At 35.5% G+C, this 23,167-nt stretch overlaps 2 protein-coding genes across 2 annotated transcripts; one reads left to right on the forward strand and one right to left on the reverse strand.

Annotated features, from left to right (window-relative positions):
• Positions 1 to 53: 53 nt before the first annotated feature.
• LOC124630886 (probable nuclear transport factor 2) lies at positions 54 to 2,758 on the reverse strand. Its single transcript, XM_047164925.1, has 4 exons — positions 2,510 to 2,758; positions 2,111 to 2,182; positions 1,770 to 1,868; positions 54 to 448 (listed from the first exon to the last, which is right to left on the reverse strand). Exons 1-4 carry the CDS (start codon positions 2,615 to 2,617, stop codon positions 332 to 334), a joined length of 396 nt encoding a protein of 131 aa, XP_047020881.1. The 5' UTR covers positions 2,618 to 2,758; the 3' UTR covers positions 54 to 331.
• A 166-nt stretch (positions 2,759 to 2,924) lies between these two features.
• LOC124630884 (U4/U6 small nuclear ribonucleoprotein Prp31) lies at positions 2,925 to 21,904 on the forward strand. Its single transcript, XM_047164923.1, has 9 exons — positions 2,925 to 3,229; positions 3,412 to 3,547; positions 3,894 to 4,098; positions 4,589 to 4,731; positions 5,051 to 5,235; positions 5,675 to 5,815; positions 6,561 to 6,710; positions 9,124 to 9,348; positions 21,726 to 21,904. Exons 1-9 carry the CDS (start codon positions 3,032 to 3,034, stop codon positions 21,834 to 21,836), a joined length of 1,494 nt encoding a protein of 497 aa, XP_047020879.1. The 5' UTR covers positions 2,925 to 3,031; the 3' UTR covers positions 21,837 to 21,904.
• The last annotated feature ends 1,263 nt before the right edge of the window (positions 21,905 to 23,167 follow it).

A 23,167-nucleotide genomic window follows, 5' to 3' on the forward strand; every position in this document is an offset into this window, starting at 1 on the left:
GAATATTTAGGTCATTTTGGAAAGGTTTAAAGGGAAATTATAAAAAACGATCATGAGTAAAAAATTATAATGTATTTATTATAAAATGTATACATGTAACTGAAAAAAGAGTCCGCCGTACTTGCTTACTTAAGCCATCTCAAACATCTAAGCAGAAAATGAATGCCAAATATTCAATATTATGATAATGTACAATTTGAATTTTTTAAACGATAGGCAATTGATCAATACTTATACCTAGTTAACCAAAACAATAGCTGTTCGAAATAGCGTGGCGACCATATTAGTAAGTATGGATTTTCTTGATCGATTTCATATTGAAGCTTAGAAATTAGGCGGCTATGTCGTGGATGCCTAAGCGAAATAGGTCGTGCTGTACAAAGAATGAGTCTCCCAGTGGCTTCAGAACAAATGTTTGCATGTACGGGTGTGGAGGGTCGTCGTCGCACTGAAATCAACACACATTTACATTACAATACTGAACAATGTCTTTGACATTCAACTCTACTGGTTAACGTTATGTGTGGAGTAAATATTAAGAAGCCAATATTAATTCACACACAAATTAATTAGCACAAGGATGCATTCTGGCACTTCATTAGAAGAAAGTGAGAAGTTAGATCAATATTGCAAATCAATATAAAACATAAATGGCTGAAGAGGTCAGAAATCTAAGAAAAATGTGATATGGATTATTAATTACAGTTGTTATCAAAAAAGCAGAAACAAAGGTCAACTCAACTGTACTGTTCATAACATCAGGACATAAACATACATACAGTGCATGTCAACTTTACAGACCTACTTTTAAGAGAAAGTTCTGGTTACATCAACTAAATATATTCTGAAGTAGCATGGCCTTTTCATTTCTTTGGTAGACTTCAATGAATATATCATCTCAATATATCTAACGTCTAGCGTACATGGAGATAGCCAATAGCCTGCCACTTTGTGAACCATGACTGGTTTACACATGCAATAAATAGCTGCCGCCTACATCATATCTTTTCCCATATTGTAAGCTGCAGCCCAAAATAAAAGAACATCAAAGAAAAAAATCACACAGTGGCATCACTAATAATCCTCTTGACTTGTCAAGCAACAATGCTACCTATCTTTTCAATCTGAACTTGGTCACCTTTAGATATATCTGGGTGCCCAATTTACCATTGTATGCTTATTCAAGAAATTTATCTGACAATGACTCGCATAATCCAATTGTGGGGTAGTTATGTTGCATTGTTAAACTTTAAAATAAATTAGTATCAACAGAAAATGGAATCCTTGTTTATTTACAAGACATGACCTTATTTTAGAAAGGGTTCATGTGCCAAGCAGTGGGGTAGTGCATTATCTAAAAGCACTAGGGTCTACTCTTACTTTGTATCTGGAGATAAAAGTAATTAGACGTTGTGAAGTGCCAGCCTGAACATGTCATGTTCTACATAGAATGAGTTTGCTATTGGCTTCAGTACAAATGTTTGAAAGTATGCATGTGGTAGATCATCATCCGTCTGTTGCAAATGCAATAACATTATTTATTTAGACTTCAGTCTTGTTTGTCTAGATTCTATTACATACAATTTAAAGCTTCAGCAAAAGCATAAATTATTTTAAAATATCTCAAATTACTGGATGCAGATAGTTTATTTTTAAAGAATTATTTGAGCAAATACCAAGACATCACAAGAAATATGCATATATTATTACAGCATAATATTATTTTTTTGTTAAACTATCAATGAATCATAAATATGTTAAGTGCATACCTGGAGCTGCCCAAGCACATTTATTAGTACTCCACCATCAAACATGGGCTGTGAGTCAACAGCAGTTATAATCCTTCCAATTTTTTGAAATGTCAAACTCTGAAATAAAATAAGAAACTAAGTTACCAACTCATTTTGCAAATAAAAAAAATACTTGTATAAATAGAGAAAATTGTAATGCATACAAATGATCTGTTCAATAGTCTAAAATATAAAATTTAAATAAAAGGAAAGCAAGATATGAATTGTAATTAAATTGTTTTTATTTTCTGTTCCATCGGACAAGGTAGAGTCGTTGAACTGAGATAATTTGATAAGGCTAATGAACTGCAGACACATACATTTAACTTTTCCATTATTTTAACTGCACCTTGCAACTGTACTCCTTCAAAGGTCATGAATGACGTTTCAACCTGCAATGAGAGACATCAATAACATAATCAATATAGCTGACAGTGGGGCTCCAGGTAGGGTTACACAGTGACTCATAAATTGTTTTGGTTACTTCACCAATAAAAATAACACTAATCCTGCATGTTAGTCAGACTTAGATGACAACGTGCAATGATGAAATTATTAAGAAATATATTTTTTACAAGAAGTGAATCTATTTCGGCGGGAGCAACGAGTTAACCTAAAAGTAAAAAAAAAACATCTGTTTTCTCCAAAATAGCTTTCTTTCTATGCAACAAGCACAAATTCATGAGACTGCACACATTTTAATCAAAGGAAACACTCACATTATACATATTCACTAGGTTTGGTCGTTGTGCCGGATCATCGAACAGTGTGTAATATTGCTGTACAAATCCTTTGCCAATTGCATCGTATTGTGGATTGAGCGCCATTCTGACGATATATATTTAACTAATTTCCACTAAAACGCCCTAAAATCACTTTCAATTGTAAACTGCAGGCCTTTTACGGGGCTTTTGCATACCCTGGACGAGGCTTTCTTTTTGTCGCACGATAAAAATGGCAAACCGTTTTTGGTGTTGCCCATTGTAACATACTATATAGAATGACGTTATATCATTCGTTCATTGTGCTAAAAGCTTCTGCTTCCAGCGTATATTACAATGGAATACTTTAAAAAACTAACAGATTATCTCTGGATTCTACGTCAAACAAGCCAAACGACAATGTCAATGTCATTATATAATATTTGTCGATGCTCAGATTTGTAAACTTGGACTTGTTTGAAGATAGATAATTTGTTTGTTCCGTTTATCGTGTGCCATAAAAGTATATTTTAAAGAAACATGTCTTTAGCTGACGAATTACTTGCTGACTTGGAAGAAAATGACGATGGAGAACTTGAAGCTCTCATTGAAACTAATAAAATGGACGAGGACCATGAGTTCGCCGTTCCATACCCCGTGATTCCAAAAGAGGAAGACATAAAAAACGTATCTATCAGAGAATTAGCGAAATTGAGACATTCGGATCGATTGAAACGGGTAATTGGGATTGTATACTTATTTATTCTATAATGGCCCCACTTTAACAAGGGCCTTCCATGACCCTTTAACATGCTTCACTTGTTTTACTCATACTCATACTCATGTCCTTGTATGAAACTCAATTAAGTAATTAACACATAAAAATACCACACTATCATGAATTAAACTTGTAATTTCAGGTAATGACATCAATAGAACACAATATTGGAAACAATAGACAGAAAATAGAAGTGACAGGCTTAATGGAAACAGATCCCGAGTACCAGCTCATTGTAGAAGCTAATAACATTGCTGTTGAGATTGATGGAGAAGTTGGTAGGTTCCTATGAAGTTTTTTTTAGATTATTAAGCCAGATCAGATACATTAGAGTTGGTAAAAAGGTTGGTTTCTAGTTGATGCTATTTCTGTTCTAAAAATGTTTGCTGCCTTGTAATCTCACAAATAAGATTCAGATTCAGTCCCTTTACCTCTTACTTTACTCTTACCCTTACAAGGGGCACTATACTACAGAGAGTCCACTTCTATAAGCAATGATTGCCATTGCACAATGTTATGCAACATACCAATTAAAAGTAAAACCAACCATAATGCATATATATAAATAACAAAGCCTATAAAGAGTTAGGCCAACATAAACATGAGATAAAAATTATTTTTCAGCAATTATCCACAGATATGTTCGGGATAAGTATCAGAAAAGGTTTCCCGAGCTAGAGTCCCTGATCATATCACCACAAGACTATATCCGGTCTGTCAGGGAACTGGGCAATGACTTGGACCAAGCTAAGAATAATGAGACCCTGCAGAGTTTCCTTACACAAGCTACTATTATGATTGTGTCTGTGACTGCATCTACTACACAAGGGTGAGTTTAAGTTAAAATACTAATATAGTTTAATTGATATGTCTCAAACATTGACGTTATTGGGCATAATTATTGGACATGTAAATCCAAACTAATATTATAAATGCGAAAGTAACTCTGTCTGTCTGTCTGTCTGTCTTTCTGTCTGTCTGTCTGTCTTTTCTTCACGCCTAAACTACTGAACCGATTTGTGTGAAATGTGGTACAGACATAGTTTGAAACTTGAGAAAGGACATAGGATAGTTTTTATTACAAAAAAAAAATAAAAATAAAATTATTCCGGACATATAGCGCCATCTATTGGTCAAATCAAAAATCTGCTGGTCACTATTCCACGCGAACGAAGTTGCGGGCAAAAGCTAGTGTTATATATGTTGTCATTATTCTAGTACATTTTGTATTATGTGGCCCTGTTATTAAATACTACCATACTACTGTTTATTATGCTACCACATTCTATATTTATTATAATTTGTATGTATGATTGCAGGAAAATATTGACTGAGAAAGAACTAGCTGAGATAAACGAAGCTTGTGACATGGCTTCAGAGCTGAATAACTTCAAAGCCAAAATCTATGAATATGTTGAAAGCAGAATGGCATTTATTGCACCAAACATAACAGCTATAGTGGGTAAGTTCAACATTCAGTTCAAATTTGATGAAATTTATATTTGTAATTATCTTTAAAAGATGACCCCAGACAGATGCTTCATGGCGACCAAACCGACTCGTGGCGAAATCCGCTAGTGTTAAAACACTTTTTCCAAATAGGCCTAAAAAGAACTTTCCAAAAATTAAGCTAGTTGCATAGTTCCAAGAAGTGGCATTAATGGAGAAAAACGGGCAAGAAAATCCATAGACAATCTTTTCCAAAAGCACTGTAAACACTTGTTACAGTACAGGCTCTTAAAACATGTTTTAGTATTACTGATAATTTTAATCTTGTTTAGGAGCATCAACAGCAGCAAAGATCCTGGGTGTAGCCGGAGGTTTGTCCAAGCTGGCCAAAATGCCAGCTTGCAATATTTTACCACTGGGTCAGCAGAAGAAAACACTGTCTGGCTTCTCGCAAGCTACAGCTCTGCCTCATACAGGATTTATTTATTTCTCAACTATTGTCCAGGATACACCACCTGTAAGTTAAAGATAAACATTAAGGGCCTTACTACAAAAACTTTAAACCCTGTTTTACACTTGTCTAATAAAATTTTGGCTGCAAAATGAACCATATGTCAACGTCATAATTTGACATTTTTTTAGACAAGGCATAAACTGACGTTTAAAAGTTTTTGTGGTAAGACGGTAATAGACTTATATATTTTTTTGCTTAAAATCAATGTTGCACCTAAAAATTTATATTACTTATTTATTATCCTAAAAAGTTTTTCCTTATACCAATCCTCGAAAACTAACGTTATTGTCAACAATTTTGTTCACAAATTAAATACTGAAAACCACCAAAGATTCTGAGAATAATCTAAAAATAAATAAATACGGTAAAACATACACGTTACGCTTATTAACCTGTCATTAAAACGTTTTTGTGCATGTTTCATTCTTATTTTTCTTCCTAGGAACTAAGATACAAAGCAGCGAAGTTGGTATCGACAAAAATAACGCTGGCAGCCCGAGTGGACGCCTGTCACGAGAGCACTGACGGACACATCGGACGAATGCTCAGGGAGTCCATTGAGAAGAAACTTGACAAAATGCAGGTCAGGATACAATAATATATTTTGTTTTAATCAATATCATATCTTAACCAAAAAAAGTTAAGTACAGGAAGATTCACAATTTACCCCAAACTACCTCAAACTAGGCATGTCTGTATCTTCTGCACGAATTTATAACGAGCTACATTAGCTCATTGGATACTCATCCTCCGAGCCTTTTCCCAATCATGTTGGGGTCGGCTTCCAGTCTAACCGGATTCAGCTGAGTACCAGTGCTTTACAAGAAGCGACTGCCTATCTGACCTCCTCAACCCAGTAACCCGGGCAACCCGATACCCCTTGGTTAGACTGGTGTCAGACTTTTTGGCTTCTGACTACCCATAACGACTGCCAAGGATGTTCACTGACAGCCGGGACCTACAGTTTAACGTGCCATCCGAAACACAGTCAATGGTGTCTAAGATATACTTACAACATTAGCTCATTGGATACTCTCATTGTCTAATGATAATGACCTGTCTGAATGTCCATATATATAGCAACATTAAGAGGTGTAAAAGTCAAGAATATCCATTATGTATTGCTGACTTGTTGAAACTGAAAGTTCTGAACACCTGATTTGGGTGTGAGGAATTACAATCAATGTTTCATGCATTGGGTAAAGAAATCAGTGCCTACATTTTTCTTATTCAAACTATACTGAATATCAGTACGCATTAAGTAGTAATGCAGTACATAAGTATATTAAAAGTAGCTACTTAATCATTTCATTTTATTTTCTACCTAGGAACCACCACCAGTAAAATTCGTGAAACCTCTCCCGAAGCCCATAGAGCAGAGCAGAAAGAAGAGAGGCGGCAAGCGAGTGCGCAAGATGAAGGAACGATACGCCATGACAGAGTTCAGGAAGAACGCCAACAGACTTAACTTCGCTGACGTGAGTGTAACGTTTGGATTTTGTATATATTTCTTGAAAATATTAAGAACAGTATTTAATTTACCTAATAAGAAATTTCGATGGACATCTGTATCTACTAATTAATCGTTACCAATCTGTCATTTACCATGTTGAAATGTTAAAATAAATCTTAACTTCAATAGTCCCTAGGTATTTTAGTTATTGCCTGTAAATATGGTTGTATTACATCCAACAAAGCTCGCACCACTACTCACAACTTTCCAAGAAAACCAATTTTCAAGAAATGGGTTACTGTGTAATGCCGTGTTAAACGAAATTACATAGCCATTTTAATGAAACAGGTATCATATCGGCGAAAATTCTTCGCGTAACGTTATAGAGAAACCGCCATAATTAGCGGATATAGCGAGAGCGGCTAATGCACATTGTACGTTGATACGAAATAATTGATGGTATGATTATCTGCGCTTGCGTTCGCGGAATCCTTAAATGTGACGTCACGCTCGGCGGTCCGCGGCAGATGTGTTCGAATTTCAAATGGCTGTAGAAGTTGGCTGGTTTTTTCGCGCGACTCAAATAGACCGGAACTCGACCTGTTGAAGCGCGCGGACGTCCGTGCCGGCCCCGTTGCGCGTGCGCCTAGTGATTAATGATCTGACACACGGCTGCGGCGGATTGATAGCCTAAATACGAGCTAAGTTTGAGGGAATCATTATTATCAAATACACGTGTTTATGGTTCTTTTGAACAGGTATTTCATTAATAGGCAGACGCATGAAGCTTGTTTCTCAGAATAAATAGGAAATATTATGTCATGAAGGAATTCCTATCTACGAGGTTCGTTTGTCCTACTTAAATTTTTCATGTCAATTACCTCTATGATAAAGCTATAATAGCAAGATACAAAGTCATTATGGTTTTCAATAAACAATGGAATCTTAAAGCGACTGAAACTAGAATGTAATAAAATTATCTAGGACAGTCGCGTAATATTTGGCGCGTGAGTTAATATGAACAATGCATAATTTGTCTTCATTGCTAGGCCTGTCTATCGGAGCAAAAACTTGCCTCATTAATTAGCTTTATTTCAATAGAAGATTTTTATGTGCTTGAGAATAAAAATGAAGACTTAGGCCTATGTTTGTGGGATGAATATTCATAATTTTTTGTCTATAATATAATTTACGCTGTACCGTTTCATGACAAAGCTATATTTATACTGTACCAACTTGCTTGATAGGTACGTCTTGTGGGACCTTTTTTAGGACCTGAAAACTAGTTCGCCATTATGTCCTAATAATTTATCAGCGATTCTACATGGTCGTGTGTCAGCTCTATGTAAGTATTAGCGCACTTCGTTGGCGACGCTTTAATCACCGCCTTCGATCGTAACACCATTAATTATAATTCCATCTGTGCTAATATTATTCGCCATTTACCACCAATCAAGGCGTTTTCTAATATAAACGAGATTTATGGTCAAATTGTAAGACATTTTATGGGAATTAAAAGTTATTTACTTAATTAAGTAGCGGTTACGTCGTTTTATTTTACTTTTTGTGTGCAAGCTATTTCAGATGTAATGGATTTTTCAAGAACTGGGATTTTATTGACGGTTTAACCGATTTTAATTATAGAACAATAATAAATCTCTTGTCTCCTATCTGCGCTCGTAAAACCTATTTAGCTTAGTTTTTTTAAGGCATGCGTTTCGCAAAACTGATCTTCAATCAATCTTCATTTGTGAGGATAATGCAAGCAAACAGACAAAGTGAATTGATATAGAAAGAGAAAGCAATTCATGTTTTATTTCTTCATAATATCCATATCCAGCAAAGCCGGATATTTCTACCGACAGAACATAATGCCAATACATTTATTTTACAACATGTGAAACTTCAAATTACTTTATGGTGTTGTGTATAAATGTATGTCATAATACAAACACATACAAATATACAGAACTTCCTTACATGGGCTTTAAAATTTTATACCGGGAAGTTAGAAATTTTAATATTGATTGCCAATCAAGTTTCTTTAATATTTCACTAAGATGATCGATGTTGCTACCCGTAAAGAGTTTTCTTTTTAAAGGAAACCCATTTCCTTTATTATTTTTTAATTTATATGCTAAATTGGAGACTGTTCATTTATAAACGGACACACCCATTGGAAATGTTCTGAATGGATTATTGACCCGTAATTTATTTTATGCTGAGTATTTATTACTATTGCTTTTATAGTTTACGAGCCTTGAAACCTTTTTTACCGTTGCACATGCAGTTTATGGTCTAAGTATCAAGGTAGGAAATGATAGAAAAGACGCAACTGGCATAAACCTATTTAAATAAAGAACAGCCCCCTACAACTTTTCACATCATTTTAATGCCAATAACAGTATTCTATATTCAAATTGCATATTCTTTCGCAGATCGAGGATGACGCGTATCAAGAAGACTTAGGCTACTCTCGCGGTACAATCGGCAAGTCAAGTACCGGTCGCGTGCGTCTACCACAAATAGACGAGAAGACCAAAGTGCGCATTAGCAAGACTTTGCAGAAGAACTTGCAGAAACAGCAGCAGTATGGAGGCGCTACTAGTATTAGGAGACAAGTGTCCGGTACTGCGTCGTCTGTTGCTTTTACGCCATTGCAGGTTTGTAATTTTATTTTACAGTTTGCGATAGATAGCTTTTAATTTCTTAACTTTTTTAACGCCATGGGACACCTCACGCATGTCTAGCAGTGTTTTGTTCAAACCTTTTGACTATTGCGAAACTATAGGATTAATTTTGGAGAAACAAAGCTACCGAAGCGACCACAGCTGTATGAATAGATACGCAAGGATTCAAATGGCTCAGAAATGCTACTTTCTTAATTTTTTGCTAAATATGATTGAGTGTTCCGCCCGTACTTTTAATAGTGACATAACCAACCTTGTCATGTAGTACAATAACATCAGTACTTATTATGTTTATTTTAACTTATTGAAACCACTTCCGTGAGAATGTGATTACTATTGGTGTTATAAATAAACATTTGCAATTGATAAAACTCAAATTGGGTTACCGGAATAATAAACCAAAAAGGTTGATTTAATCACTAACAATTTAAAATTCAAATATTTATTTGTGACTATTTTGTAATTCATATAAATGGAAGATTAATGTATAATTTACTTACGAAACATAAAAGTACGTCATCTGAATATTAGCATTGCTTTGAATAGTTACATATAGATTGATACTTTGTTTCTGATGATTATTTTGAAAACATCTCCAAAATATTATGTAACATAATAAGTTCAAGATTGTTCTTTATGATATTCTAAATACAAATATTTGACATTAAAAGTTAATGGAAGTTATTCGATTAAGCAGGTTTATATCTTGATTATCTGGTGAGATGCACTTAATTAGTCATAGTTAATGGAAATTAAAGTGGTTTTCTTGTTATCACAAGAGATTTGGTTAAAATTTTCATATTGGTGTTTATTGACATTAACATATCTATTATGATTTCCTATATAAAAATACATAAGATAAAATCTATACTTGACTAAGCTGCTTACAGTTTCATCATATAATTTTAAGAGGATTATTGCCATTAATTAGATTTTTGTGTACTTTAGGATTTCTTGCATACAATATCTTTGCACCATAAACTCGTTAGCAGTCAAGCATAATAAAAAACAACAGCTACATTATAAAAAATACGTCTCGTCACGGATATGTAATCTTTTAGAATAACAGAGCTAGTTAATACAGTTAAAACGGTATATTTTTGACACTTGATTTTTTCTATAGAACCTGAACCGTAGTGTCAAGTCTTCCGCGTATGAATAAAGCGTTATTGATTATATATTTGAGTAAATATTTATTATATGCACATATGATACACACGAGTGGACTTTAATATTCATATAGGTAGAGTAAAATGTAATTTTTATTTGCGCAGTTGTAAGACATGTGGACCTAGATTTTGTAATTAAGATTTACTATTAGAAGCTTTTCAGGCTGGCTTTTTCAAATTGACCACATAAATAAATGTTTCGCAGACATTTGATTGCAAGTCTAAGTCCAATGTAGACATTTTATTCAAATCGAATTTTGACCAAGAACTATCAATAACATATTGGTGAGAGCTTCTTCCCACCCCAGAGAGTAACACACAATGGAATCCACAATAATATTTATTTAGGAGAAAATTATAAATACATTTTCATGAAAAGAACAATGACATGACACAACACAGACAACCCATTTTTGATATATTATTCTTTTTAAGTACTCCAAATTCAAAATTGGTTAATAGGCCAGTAGGCCGACAAGTAGTAAGAATTGAAACTTTAACACGCCCCCTCAATTTTACTATACTAGCCCCAAGCCTGAAGTACACTTATAGTGTTTAATCGCGGGTAAAGCTTTAGTTAATACATCGGCTAACATCAAATCTGTCGGCAGATGCTTCAACTCTACAACATCACCCTTCAATACATCCCTAATAAAATGATACCTTATATCTATATGTTTGCTACGGGCATGGTAGCCGGTATCGTTTGCAATATATATCGCCCCCTGGTTGTCAGCATACATCGTAGTTTTTGATAAGTTTAACAGACCTATTTCTTTCAACAAACTACTGAGGTAAAGAGCCTCTTTCATAGCTTCGCTAAGACTTATATACTCAGCCTCGGTTGAGGATGTAGCCACTGATCTTTGCTTTTGCGATCGCCATGAAATTGTAGCTCCTCCTAATATAAAAGCGTAACCAGAGTATGATTTCCGATCAATTAATGAGTTACCCCAATCAGCGTCTGAGTAACCCGTTAACGACTTTCCTGTTTTTCTAAATGTTAATCGGTAGTCAATAGTCTTCTTTAGATATCGAAGAACTCGTTTAGCGGAAATCCAATGAATATGATTTGGACAAGTTGCAAATTGAGCTAACTTTGAAACTGTATTAGCAATGTCAGGCCTTGTGGCAACACTCAAATACATCAATGTTCCTATGAGTTCGCGATATGGCCACGGTTCCTTTTCCTTGTATTCTTCGTGACGCTTTGGAGCTGCAAAATTTAGTCCCACCTCAAAAGGCGTCGATACGGTTTTGCAGTCCGTCATTCCAAACTTCTTTAATGTGTCTTGGATATATTTACGCTGTGATAGACTTATTACACCGTCTTCCTTCACTGTCTCTATACCCAAACAATATTTGGCTGGTCCAAAATCCTTTAACTCAAAATCATCAGCTAATTTCTTCTTAAATTCTTGTATCAAAGTAAGATCATCACAAGCAACTAAAATGTCATCAACATATATAACAACTATCAAAACTGTTCCATCCTTCCTCCGCTGATAATATAGACACGGTTCATTTTTGCTTGGTTTCAGATTCATTCGACGAAGTGTTTCATCTAATCTAATATACCACTGTCGTCCCGCTTGCTTTAAACCATACAATGAACGCTTTAAGAGACAGGCATCTCCTCCAGCTTGAAGATCCACTAACATTTTATTAGCACGCTTTCCAATTTCTGAGCCCTCTCCCTCTCTCTGGATCAGCGTATGAAGGTTTTCTTCTAACATCTTTGGTATCTGCATATATACCTTTTCGTCGATTTTGCCGTTTAAATAAGCAGTACTGATATCTAGTTGATGGACTTCTAAATTCAATTCTACCACTAATGCCATTAAAAGTCTGATAGTTTCAAGTCTCGCTACTGGGGCATAAGTTTGGTGATAATCTACACCATAACGTTGACTATAACCCCTTGCTACTAGACGAGCTTTCTTCTTTGTTGTCATATCGACATTCAGTTTAGTTGTCAAGATATAGCGACAGCCCACAATCTCTCGATCTTTTGGTTTCTTAACAATATCCCAGGTTTCGTTCTTCACTAAACTTTTGATCTCAGATAAAATTGCTTCTTGCCATTTTTCACTCTCATCGCTTGATAAAGCCTGTTCAAGTGATATTTCAGCCATCGCTGAGAAAAACTCTTCATCATCTACATTTTGATTAATATCACCCTGTATACCTTCTACAGGTTCCATTGAGTCTGGGTGCATTTCTTCATGCTGTTCAGTTTCTTGTTCTTGAACTTCTACCATATTATATACTTTTCTTGGGCGACCACGTTCTCCCTTTGCAAGTTTCGGTCTTCCAGCGGCTCTTTTCAGGATAACTTGTTGCGTATTATTTCCCTCATTAGCTGGCTCGACCTCTGAATGTACATCACCAGGACAACTATCTCCATTGCCGTGACAATCAATCTCAGGGGCACAACGTACAACATCCGTATGAATTCTTTCATTGGATTGATCACCAGCGCCTGTCAATGTCTCATGCGTGGCAGGTAAATAAGTATAGAATTCAGTAGAAACTGGACTTTTCGCATTTGAATGTGTATCTTCAACTTCCAGTTCAACCTTCTGATGAAATTGTTTTGGTTCCTCTTTGGGAACAAATTTAACATCACGAGCTTCAACGACTTTATGTTCACCTGGTATCCAAATTCGGTATCCTTTCGTACATCTCGGATACCCGACAAAAACTCCCTCCTTAGCACGAGCATCGAATTTGTCTTTCGTTGGTGTCTTGTCTAAAATATAGGCTTTTGCTCCAAAACTTCTTATGTTGGATAAGTCGACTTTAGTTCCAGTCCATTTTTCAAATGGAATACCACCATTTAGACTACTCGTTGGACAACGATTGCGTATGTAGCACGCAGTCAAAACAGCATCCGCCCAAAATCCTACGGACAAACCAGAAGATAATAACATGCATCTAGCCATTTCAAGTAAAGTTCTGTTCATTCGTTCACTGACTCCGTTCATTTGAGGTGATCGCGAAATACTCAGCCTTCTTTGAATGCCTTCTTGATTTAAAAATTCATCAAATTCACGACTGCAGTATTCACCGCCGTTGTCAGATTGAAGGAATTTAATTTTCTTTCCTGTGAGTCTTTCAGCATGACTTTTGTATAGCTTAAATGCGCTAAACACTGCACTTTTCTTTCCAAGTAAATATACTTCACACCAACGGGTACTGTCGTCAATAAAAGTTACAAAATATTTCGCTCCGCCAATAGGCATGATGACAGTAATCAAAAATCATTAAAATAATATATTTATTAAATTAAACTTGAAGCTTGGAATATAAAACGCGCATTGTTTTCTTTATTAATAATGTGATTAATATGTATTTTTATAAAATAAAATTACGAAATAAGGCAATCCGCCATGATATCTTGAACACCAATCAGAGCTCGTGACGTCATTTCTCAAAACAACTCGCGCGAAAGCGCGCGAACGTCACATTTCGTTATTGTGAACTTCCACTGCGATCTTTGTTTTTAATTAATTAATTGTTTATAACACGAGTTATGGAGCCCGGATTTATCAAGGCAAACAGCACTAATTTGCCTAGAATTGATATCATAATGCTGAGAAAGTTTTTGGCATCAAATAAAGATTTTTGTTCAGCAAAATTTAGAAATGTTAAAACTTCCATGTAAGTATACTAGTTTAATTAAAAAACAATGAGAGATGAAACCTAACCTCGAAATAGTTATTTACATTATAAACTATGCTAGAATCTAGAGAACTACGTAATAACTTACATCAAAGTGATCTTCACAAAAATAAAGTTGTACCCTGGGCAATAGGTATTGCTTTTGAATCTCGCCTTGCAAGTTTAAGCCACTTGTTTCGTATTTTTTTATTGTGAGGAACGTACACAAATAACTTATCAGGAGTTGTTTTGGATGTGTTCTTACTTGGTCCCCCAGTGACCCCACAACACCTATGCCCTTTCGAATTCATATTTAATAACACAAAAAACTTAATTATTGCACGAGCGTTGTTTACTTGCGTCTTGTAATTTCAGTCGTGACGTCACAAGTGACGACATGACACTGACAAGCGTTTTCGCGCCGGATTCAAAGTGGACAGAGAAAAATGCAATTATTTGATAAAAAATCTTCGCATTTTCTTAAAATTAATAATTTTTCATATAAAATAGACGTATACCTACATCATACAAAGGAATTTAAAAATTTGTCATCATGCCTATTGACTGTGTTTTTAAAGGACCTACTATATCGGAATGAACAATACGTAATAATTCATTACATGGACCATGGCTCTATGTTTGGTAGTTCGTCTCTGCTCTCCATATAACATCTAAAATTTTCGTAACTCTCTGGCAAGCTATACAGTAATAAGATAGACATCAAGTCTTCGTGTATTTCTACACCCATATCACTTAACATATTCGCAGCTTCGAAGAAATTATTCAGGTGACTCTGTACGTCATCTCCTTCCTTCATGCGGCTCAACGTTAACTTCTTTAACAGACTTGCCTTTCTTACGGGACCTTTAGATGCATACGTTTTCTCCAATTTTCTCCATATCTCGTGCGACGTTTCACACCCTCTTATGTGTTTAAGCTCACTTGGACACATTGCCATTATCAAATCAGCCTTTGCCATATCGTCTTTATCAGACCATGCGCACGACTCCACTGCTGAGTCCGGCTTAGGTATAGTTCCATTTACGTATTTCCATACCTGATTTCTCGTGAGCAACGCCTGCACTTGAATCTTCCAGGTTTCATAATTTGTACCTTTCAAATTCTCAATTTTCGATGTAAACGTCGTCTAGGCCATAACCTATTGGTGAGAGCTTCTTCCCACCCCAGAGAGTAACACACAATGGAATCCACAATAATATTTATTTAGGAGAAAATTATAAATACATTTTCATGAAAAGAACAATGACATGACACAACACAGACAACCCATTTTTGATATATTATTCTTTTTAAGTACTCCAAATTCAAAATTGGTTAATAGGCCAGTAGGCCGACAAGTAGTAAGAATTAAAACTTTAACATAACACCTGTGGAGTTTCAGGCAGCGTAACCAGCACACTGGCAATTTACCTTGATAAAATGATTTATAGATCAATTCCGTTTGCCCTCACGAATAAGACATTCTATTAGATATTCAATTATAGTCTATCGATATATCTTCGTGATCCATCATGTTTTCTAAATGGACATGTCGTTTTATAGATACCATTAACGTCGACTAGAGATCGCTTGTACGAGTATGTCTGGTTCCCTTCTCCACAAATTCCTTCCCAACGGTTACAGAGAAAAAAAAAAATTAAAAATAATAAAATCCTTCCTCAGGGCTCCAAAACTTTACTTTAATTATGATATTTTGCTAAAAAATCTTTTGGAGCCATGTGGAAGGAATTTGAAGTTATATTTTAATTTATTATTGGAAGAAATGTATGAAAACTTTGCTATCAGAAAACAATGGGTTTGGAGCAAATGGGGAACAAGCCCGAGTATTCAATCCGCGTTTTGATAGTTGCACATTTTTGAAGAATTTAAATTGAATTATGCAAAATGCATTTCAATTTTATCTGATTTTATAAAACTTATCTGTTGTAATCTTTTTCTCGGTTAATATTCACACAGGTGTGCACTGTGGGTCGGATTATTTTATGATTATTATTGACATTGTTACATAATTTGGTCAATTTCAGCATTTCTTGCTAAATATTATCTACTTAAATATTTATTTACTTATCATACAAATAAACAAGATATTGAACCGATTAGATACATTTAATACAATTTATTTGATTGGTTACAAGAAGTTACTGACCTTACTGTTATCTAGCACTCCTTATTTTAAACGATTCTACATTAACTACAACTTCTTTAAACACACGGTAAATAATAACTATCTAAAAAAATAAGAAAACTAAAAAAAAATCTTGCTCCATTTCCGGACCCAAAACAGGTGATTAGATACGTACGTACTACTTATTACACTTAGAAAACAATCAACGAACATACACATGCGTACGACTACACTTACGACCAATCCCAATATTCTACCTTCTGTTGTAGATAGGAATTAAACATTACTTGTATGGGGCTAATGTTGAAACTTTATCCCAAGTATCCAAATCAATGGATGGATAATATATTGGGAACGGCCGCTAGTGCAATCAAACTGACTCCGCTGCAACGGTCATGCAAGCCAACAAAAACTCAACATAAACGTTTTAAAATTACATAACTACACGTTGACTCTTGTAAAAAATCTGTGCCGTTGTACGCACTCAACAAACGCATTGTTTCAGTACATTGTCTCACGTATTCGTTTACTTGTTAACGTACATAATACGAATAGAGCCATCTTCTCATTATACATAATAGTTTTGAGATTTTTCTGCATTCTTATCTATACGTAATTGAGATTTACAATAGCTGTTTTGAATAGCGACCTAAAATGTAAACAATGGAAGTGTTTTGGCTATGACTTGTCTATGCGCGTTTAAATAGGAAGAAGGTTTTATGTAGTGCTCCCACGGTTAGTTGGATTAAGTTCTTAGACTAATGTAATCAGATAAAATTAAAGTGTGCAAAATTCTTCATCTTCATTTAGCTTTTTAATGATAGACAAAATTATGAAAATTTAAATCCACTTTTATTTTCTGTCGTTTAATGCAGAATTTTGTGTAGCAAAGGATGACAGTGGTGACCCATATTCCTATAAATGTGCTCTTGCTGAGAAAAAACAAAATCTGTTTAAGTGTCAGGTCAATGACTGCGGTCCTATCTTTTCATATACTTAATTAAAACCGTCATTTGAATACTTTCCCTGAATTCATAATTCTGTACCTAATTAAGATCGAATTAAAAACAAATTAAGACCTTCTTCTTTGCAACTCTATAAATCTCCCGTGATTTGCATCACGCATTATAATTTATTGAATTTTTATGCAAATATAAGAATATAATATCGTCATAATAAGGCCTGAAAACTAGTCTAACCGCCAATTTAAGATTTCTCTGTCCTATCACATCCATCTATAATAAATCAGTTAACTGTTGCAGATTACTGCATGCATAGTATATTCTAATTTAATACATTCATTTTTATGTTTCCCAAGAACTTCTTCCTATTATGTAATTTTTAACTCTGCTAACTCAAAATTATGATATTGAGCCGCTTTCATCTCTTCCAGAAACACAGGAACCCTATACAATTATATTCGACCTCTTTTTCCGTGTACGCTGTTTTTCTTCATAACAAACATAGTAGCGGCTCATTACTGTCAACATTTTTTACGATTTTGTCCATCTGGAGGATCATTATGTCTTTATATTTTCCGCATCACCGCGTTTCCCATTATTAACTCCATTACACACGCCTCGTGAGTCAGGGTTTATATGGTAAAAAATCTGCGGGACTATGCGCTTAGCTGCTTCTTATATCATCTTGTTTTGTAAATTATATTAGGTTGTATACGAAAACTTTGACACCAATACAAAATATGACCAAAATCAGCAATAAAACAAGTACAGAGTGATTGCATGTCGATGTTTAAGCAACCCCTAAGATGGCCCTTTGAGCCAACCTGCGCTAAGCTTTATTGAATATCCGGTAGACCTAGATTTCTTATTACAAGCAAGCACAACAGTACTATCTCACGTACATCTGCGCCCTTGACTGACCGACAGATATACGAGTTCATACGACTTGCGTTACCGTTCTTAACGTCCCATCAAAGTTATTACACTGATGCACCCAGTGTGAGCCTAGCTTAGGACTTCTCACGCGCAAATAGTCATTAAAAGATTACAACAAACACTAAATATTATTCACATTGATTGCAACAAATATTTAATAAGAATCGGAAAATAAAAATGCATTGTTTATCAGGCTAAACATTCGCACGCTTGTTTTTGTATCAGATCGACTATCGTTAACACTCCTGCAGAGACCTAAGCCGTAATATCCTCGCGCGATTATGCAACTATATCATAAATAAAGTACCCCTACATTTTCACAACAGCATAACTTACTCCAAACGAGCCAGCAAACAATTGTAAAGGTCCGCACAGACCATAAATACTTGCATAGCACGTTAATCTCGAAGTTGCGATACACCGCCCTAACAGTAATGTGCGCCGTCCATAACAGTCTATGTAACATCTTACGGTTATCTAGTAACGATCGCAGTTTCTTAACCATGACGTCCTTTTATGTCAGTTCAACAACCCAATTAGTGAATCTTTATTTTATCTGTGGTGCAAACGTCAATACGGACCATAGAGGTTGAATGCTTTCGAAAAGCTTCATCAACGTGTTACTTTTACATCTTCTTTTAATTAATGATATTGTAAGTTGTTTTGCAATATTTTTCTTAATGTCAAGCGTGTGATTCACATCACCTATTTTGACACGCTCACGCTTTGTATGTAGACAAGAGAATATCAACTCTTTTTCATAGTTCAACTGAAGATAATTGACATTACGATATTTCTTCAGAATGCAAATTCAGAATTTGGGACTTTTTAATTGGACATGAACAAAGACCATCTTGAACATGAAAACTGACGATAAAAAAATGGGTTTAATGGTTATAATAAAGATAGGTGCTACTATTGATTAGGGCCATATTACAAGTCCTAAAACATGCACAGAAGTAGGGACGCTCATACCTGTAATACTAATTTACCTCGTGTCGCAGGCAGCCGTATTAATATTGTTAATAGGCTTAACATGAACTGTAACATATGTATCGTGTTACATAGAAAGTAGAAATCTAACTTATTATGGTGGCAGGCGCACTGTAACCTCGTCACCATTTTTAGTGGCGCTCATTGAAGGCATAATTATAATAGTCAATTTATCACTCGGGAGTATTAAGAAAAGATGTAGAACATATGTTGTCCGCGTTTTATGGATTATTGCACTTAACTTATAATACTTACTGCGTAATAAAAATCAGTTATCATAAATTGCGCCCTTATAGAATCCCTTTCCTCTTCTCTCTTGCTCTGTTTAACAACCTCTAAAACCATCTTGCGACGTCTTTCACGATTATAGTCCCCAAGAACCACAACATAAAATGGTGTACGTGTTAACATTAGTGGTGTATAAAGCTCGTCTGTTTAATACTCTAACTAAGGTAATACTCCACAGTTTAGCATGTAGGCGAGCTGAGAAAATTACCTATTAGTATTTCAGGCGATCGGGCTAGGACAAGACTTTCTCCGTTTACATTTCGCTCTTGGTATTTGTGCTATGGGAATGGCAACGCCCTTAGGTTAAACGATGTTGGGCCTCGTTTAGATTTAGATATAAATCAAAATGGGAATACTTGCTTTGAGTAAGATTAGGTATCAGCTATAAAAGGACTGTTTGGTTACTTGAGATCTTGAGAGAGGGCCCGTCATCTGATGATAAATCTAGACACTCCTTATTATGATCCCCGTTTGAAAATACTCATGCGGCTTTACAGTAAAATTTAAATAATAGGAACATTTTTGATTTTAATATGAAGTTACGAATATTTTCATTGCAAAGTACCTCAAATATTTTTAGTTTATGAAACACAGCCTTACATTGAGTTGCATACACTCTAGCTGGTGCTTTTAATTAACATATTTATCTTAAAGCACTGATTAACCTAGCCACTAAAATTACAATATTCCACGAGATAATTGTTATATCTGCTTGGCTGAACATTTTAAGTGTTCTCGTTATGCACTTGAAAAAGATTAAAAATCCATAGACTGGCTATGTAAACTCATTGTATATTAAAATTGCAAAAATCTTGCTTCATCTTTGTTAATATTAGGTACAAAGCAGACAAAATAAATATATAAAGTTACCTGAAACATGTTTAATCCCGCTACCTATTGTTGGTTGGCTGCGCCCTCGTGTTTAGTGCAGATAGGCCAGCAGCCCAGTAAATATAGCTAGGTGCTTTTATCCATTGGCCTCCGGCCGGCGCGCCCGCCTGCTGCCGCGTTAACCCGCCACATCCCGCGACCGTTAGCTTGCCTGATAGCAATCAGCGAGATTATGCCCCCATCGCACTACACACAAGTGCATCGCCTACCTGATATACCGTAAAAGCTGTAGATAAGTGCTTCGATTGCTATTATGTATCGAATCAAATTTCTAAAGCGGCGGTCGCGATTTCTTGCCGCGGAGTACACTCTCAATATAGTGAATATTTATTCGACCACGCTGGGAATAATTTTCAATAACAACATTGTTAGTTTTGACCCCAGTGAAAGTCGCTGTATTAACATCGTTTCATTATTGTTTAAGTTACAACTTAGTGTTACTTTTTACTAGCACGCGATCGAGGTAATTGGAAAGAAATGAGCATTGGTGTCGATAATTCAGTGGGTCAAACTCCTAGGTAACAGCGATCATAACACTTTTTTACGGTTTCCTCAAATACAAAATCCCATTAGCGCAACTAATTTGTCTGGCTGACCGCGGTGAGAATAGAATAGCTGAATGGATTCAAGTTATTTGAAATTCAATTTAAAATTTTATGGGCATCTGTAGTTGTTTAATGGATGAGATGTCTGTCTGCGTTGTTATATAAAACTATAAAAGAAGTCATGCCGTACATCGCGTGAACGTTTGTATCAACAAATGAAGCGACACGGCACAGCGCAAAAAGCCTCTAACGTGATAAGCAAGAATTAAATGAATGGTCATTACTTGGCATTGCCTTACTTGCGTACGAGGTGGATTATTGCTGCGTTGGCGCTGCTATTACATCCACAGATAATGATAGAATAACAAATGGAATGCCGAGTAATGACACGAATAACAAACTGATTTAAACAACGGGTCACCGTCTTGTTAGTGCAGAAGATTGTAGATATTAACTCTTCGTATATTATGGAGCTCGTTTCAGAAGAAATTACATGGCGTGTTACTTTGTAATATAACGCGCACTTCTATGGAAGCCGTCACATCATTTACAACGTGCTTACTTAATTGATACATTATGATGATAGTTGATTGCCTTGTAAACTTAACGCAGCATCTTCATTAGTACCCAACTGGTGTTAAGATGATGCATCCAACTATATTAAGATTAATGCAAATGTCGCCTCATCAGGTATCCTTGATCATGACTAACAAGTCTGTTGTTTTCCAAAATGCTAATACCGTTTTATTTGTTACAGGGTCTTGAGATCGTGAATCCACAAGCGGCAGAAACTCGTGTCAACGAAGCTAATGCCAAATACTTTTCGAACACATCAGGATTCTTGTCTGTCGGCAAGAACACGACATAACGTTACTTTTCATCCCACTTTAGTGTTATATTAGAAGTTTTGTGAATAAATTGTGACCGGAGAGCAAATTTTGTTTAATTTTATTTTACCTAGATACAGCCAGTGCAGCGCTAAGTTGGCCAAGAAGAACGTGAGCGTATCCATACAAGCGATTTCACCCCGACTCGTGTTTCGAATTTACTTTAACGTTGCATTGTCGAATAGAAATGATCCAAACGTTTAAATGGACGTTTGAATACAAAATATTTTACAAGCAGACCCAAGTGTTTGTAATTTTTAATTACAATTAACAATCCGTTGCCAAGTCAATGGCAGAAAGTTAGTTGCGTCTGTTGAAGAAATTGTACTTACAAGCAGCGGTGAAAGACGTCTTGTAATTTTGTTTGCACCTGCTTGAAATACCCAATAACGTAACAGGTGGCTTTCTATCCAATAACCAATGCAGCTTTATATTTTTTTTCCTGCGATGGCTGTCTATTCCAAAAAGTTGTATTAGGACTTGACCATGTTTGTATGACCTGCATATATTAGTCTCTCGGTTACAAATAAGTTCTATTATTTTGAAGCGACACCTAAAGAATACCTTTTAAAATTAGACGACCTTTTGAAGAAGGACTTAGTTAAGTGTTGTCTAATCTATACTAATATTATAAAGCTGAAGAGTTTGTTTGTTTGTTTGAACGCGCTAATCTCAGGAACTACTGGTCCGATTTAAAAATTTCTTTCAGTGTTAGATAGCCCATTTATCGAGGAAGGCTATAGGCTACTTTTTATCCCGGTACGGGAAGTAGTTCCCACGGGATGTGGGTGAAACCGCTGGCAAAAGCTAGTTTAAAATAACAGGTACCTCTAAATCTTATGAGAACCGAGGCCTTCATTCTTTAAAATAGAACAATGTTCAATACAGGTGCCTGAGAATATAGGCCAATATAAACAAACGCCTAGCATGTAGTAACTATAGGTAGGTAATATAGCCACCGCCCGCCATTACTGGCATTGATAAATTTGACCTACAATCAATCAGCAAAGGTCTACCTTTCACAAACGCTGTGTTTATCACAGATTAACATCATTTTAGTGTACTTTAATCTGTAAAGTCACGAAGGAAAATACTCTGAAGGAAGATTATAGCATAAACTGTTCCATCGAACACAATTAGAGTTCATCATTATTATCATTAGCTATCTTTATCGCTCACTGTTTCAGTGATCATTCGTCACGAAACTTGGTGGGTTCTATCATTAGGGCTCATTTGTACTAAACGATGCTTTATTAGTGTTTCAGGTGTAATGACTGGTTTCTACACTTCTGTACGAACTTACTATAGTTAT

This window comes from Helicoverpa zea, chromosome 6 (assembly GCF_022581195.2).
Source record: "Helicoverpa zea isolate HzStark_Cry1AcR chromosome 6, ilHelZeax1.1, whole genome shotgun sequence".
Lineage (NCBI taxonomy): Eukaryota > Metazoa > Arthropoda > Insecta > Lepidoptera > Noctuidae > Helicoverpa > Helicoverpa zea.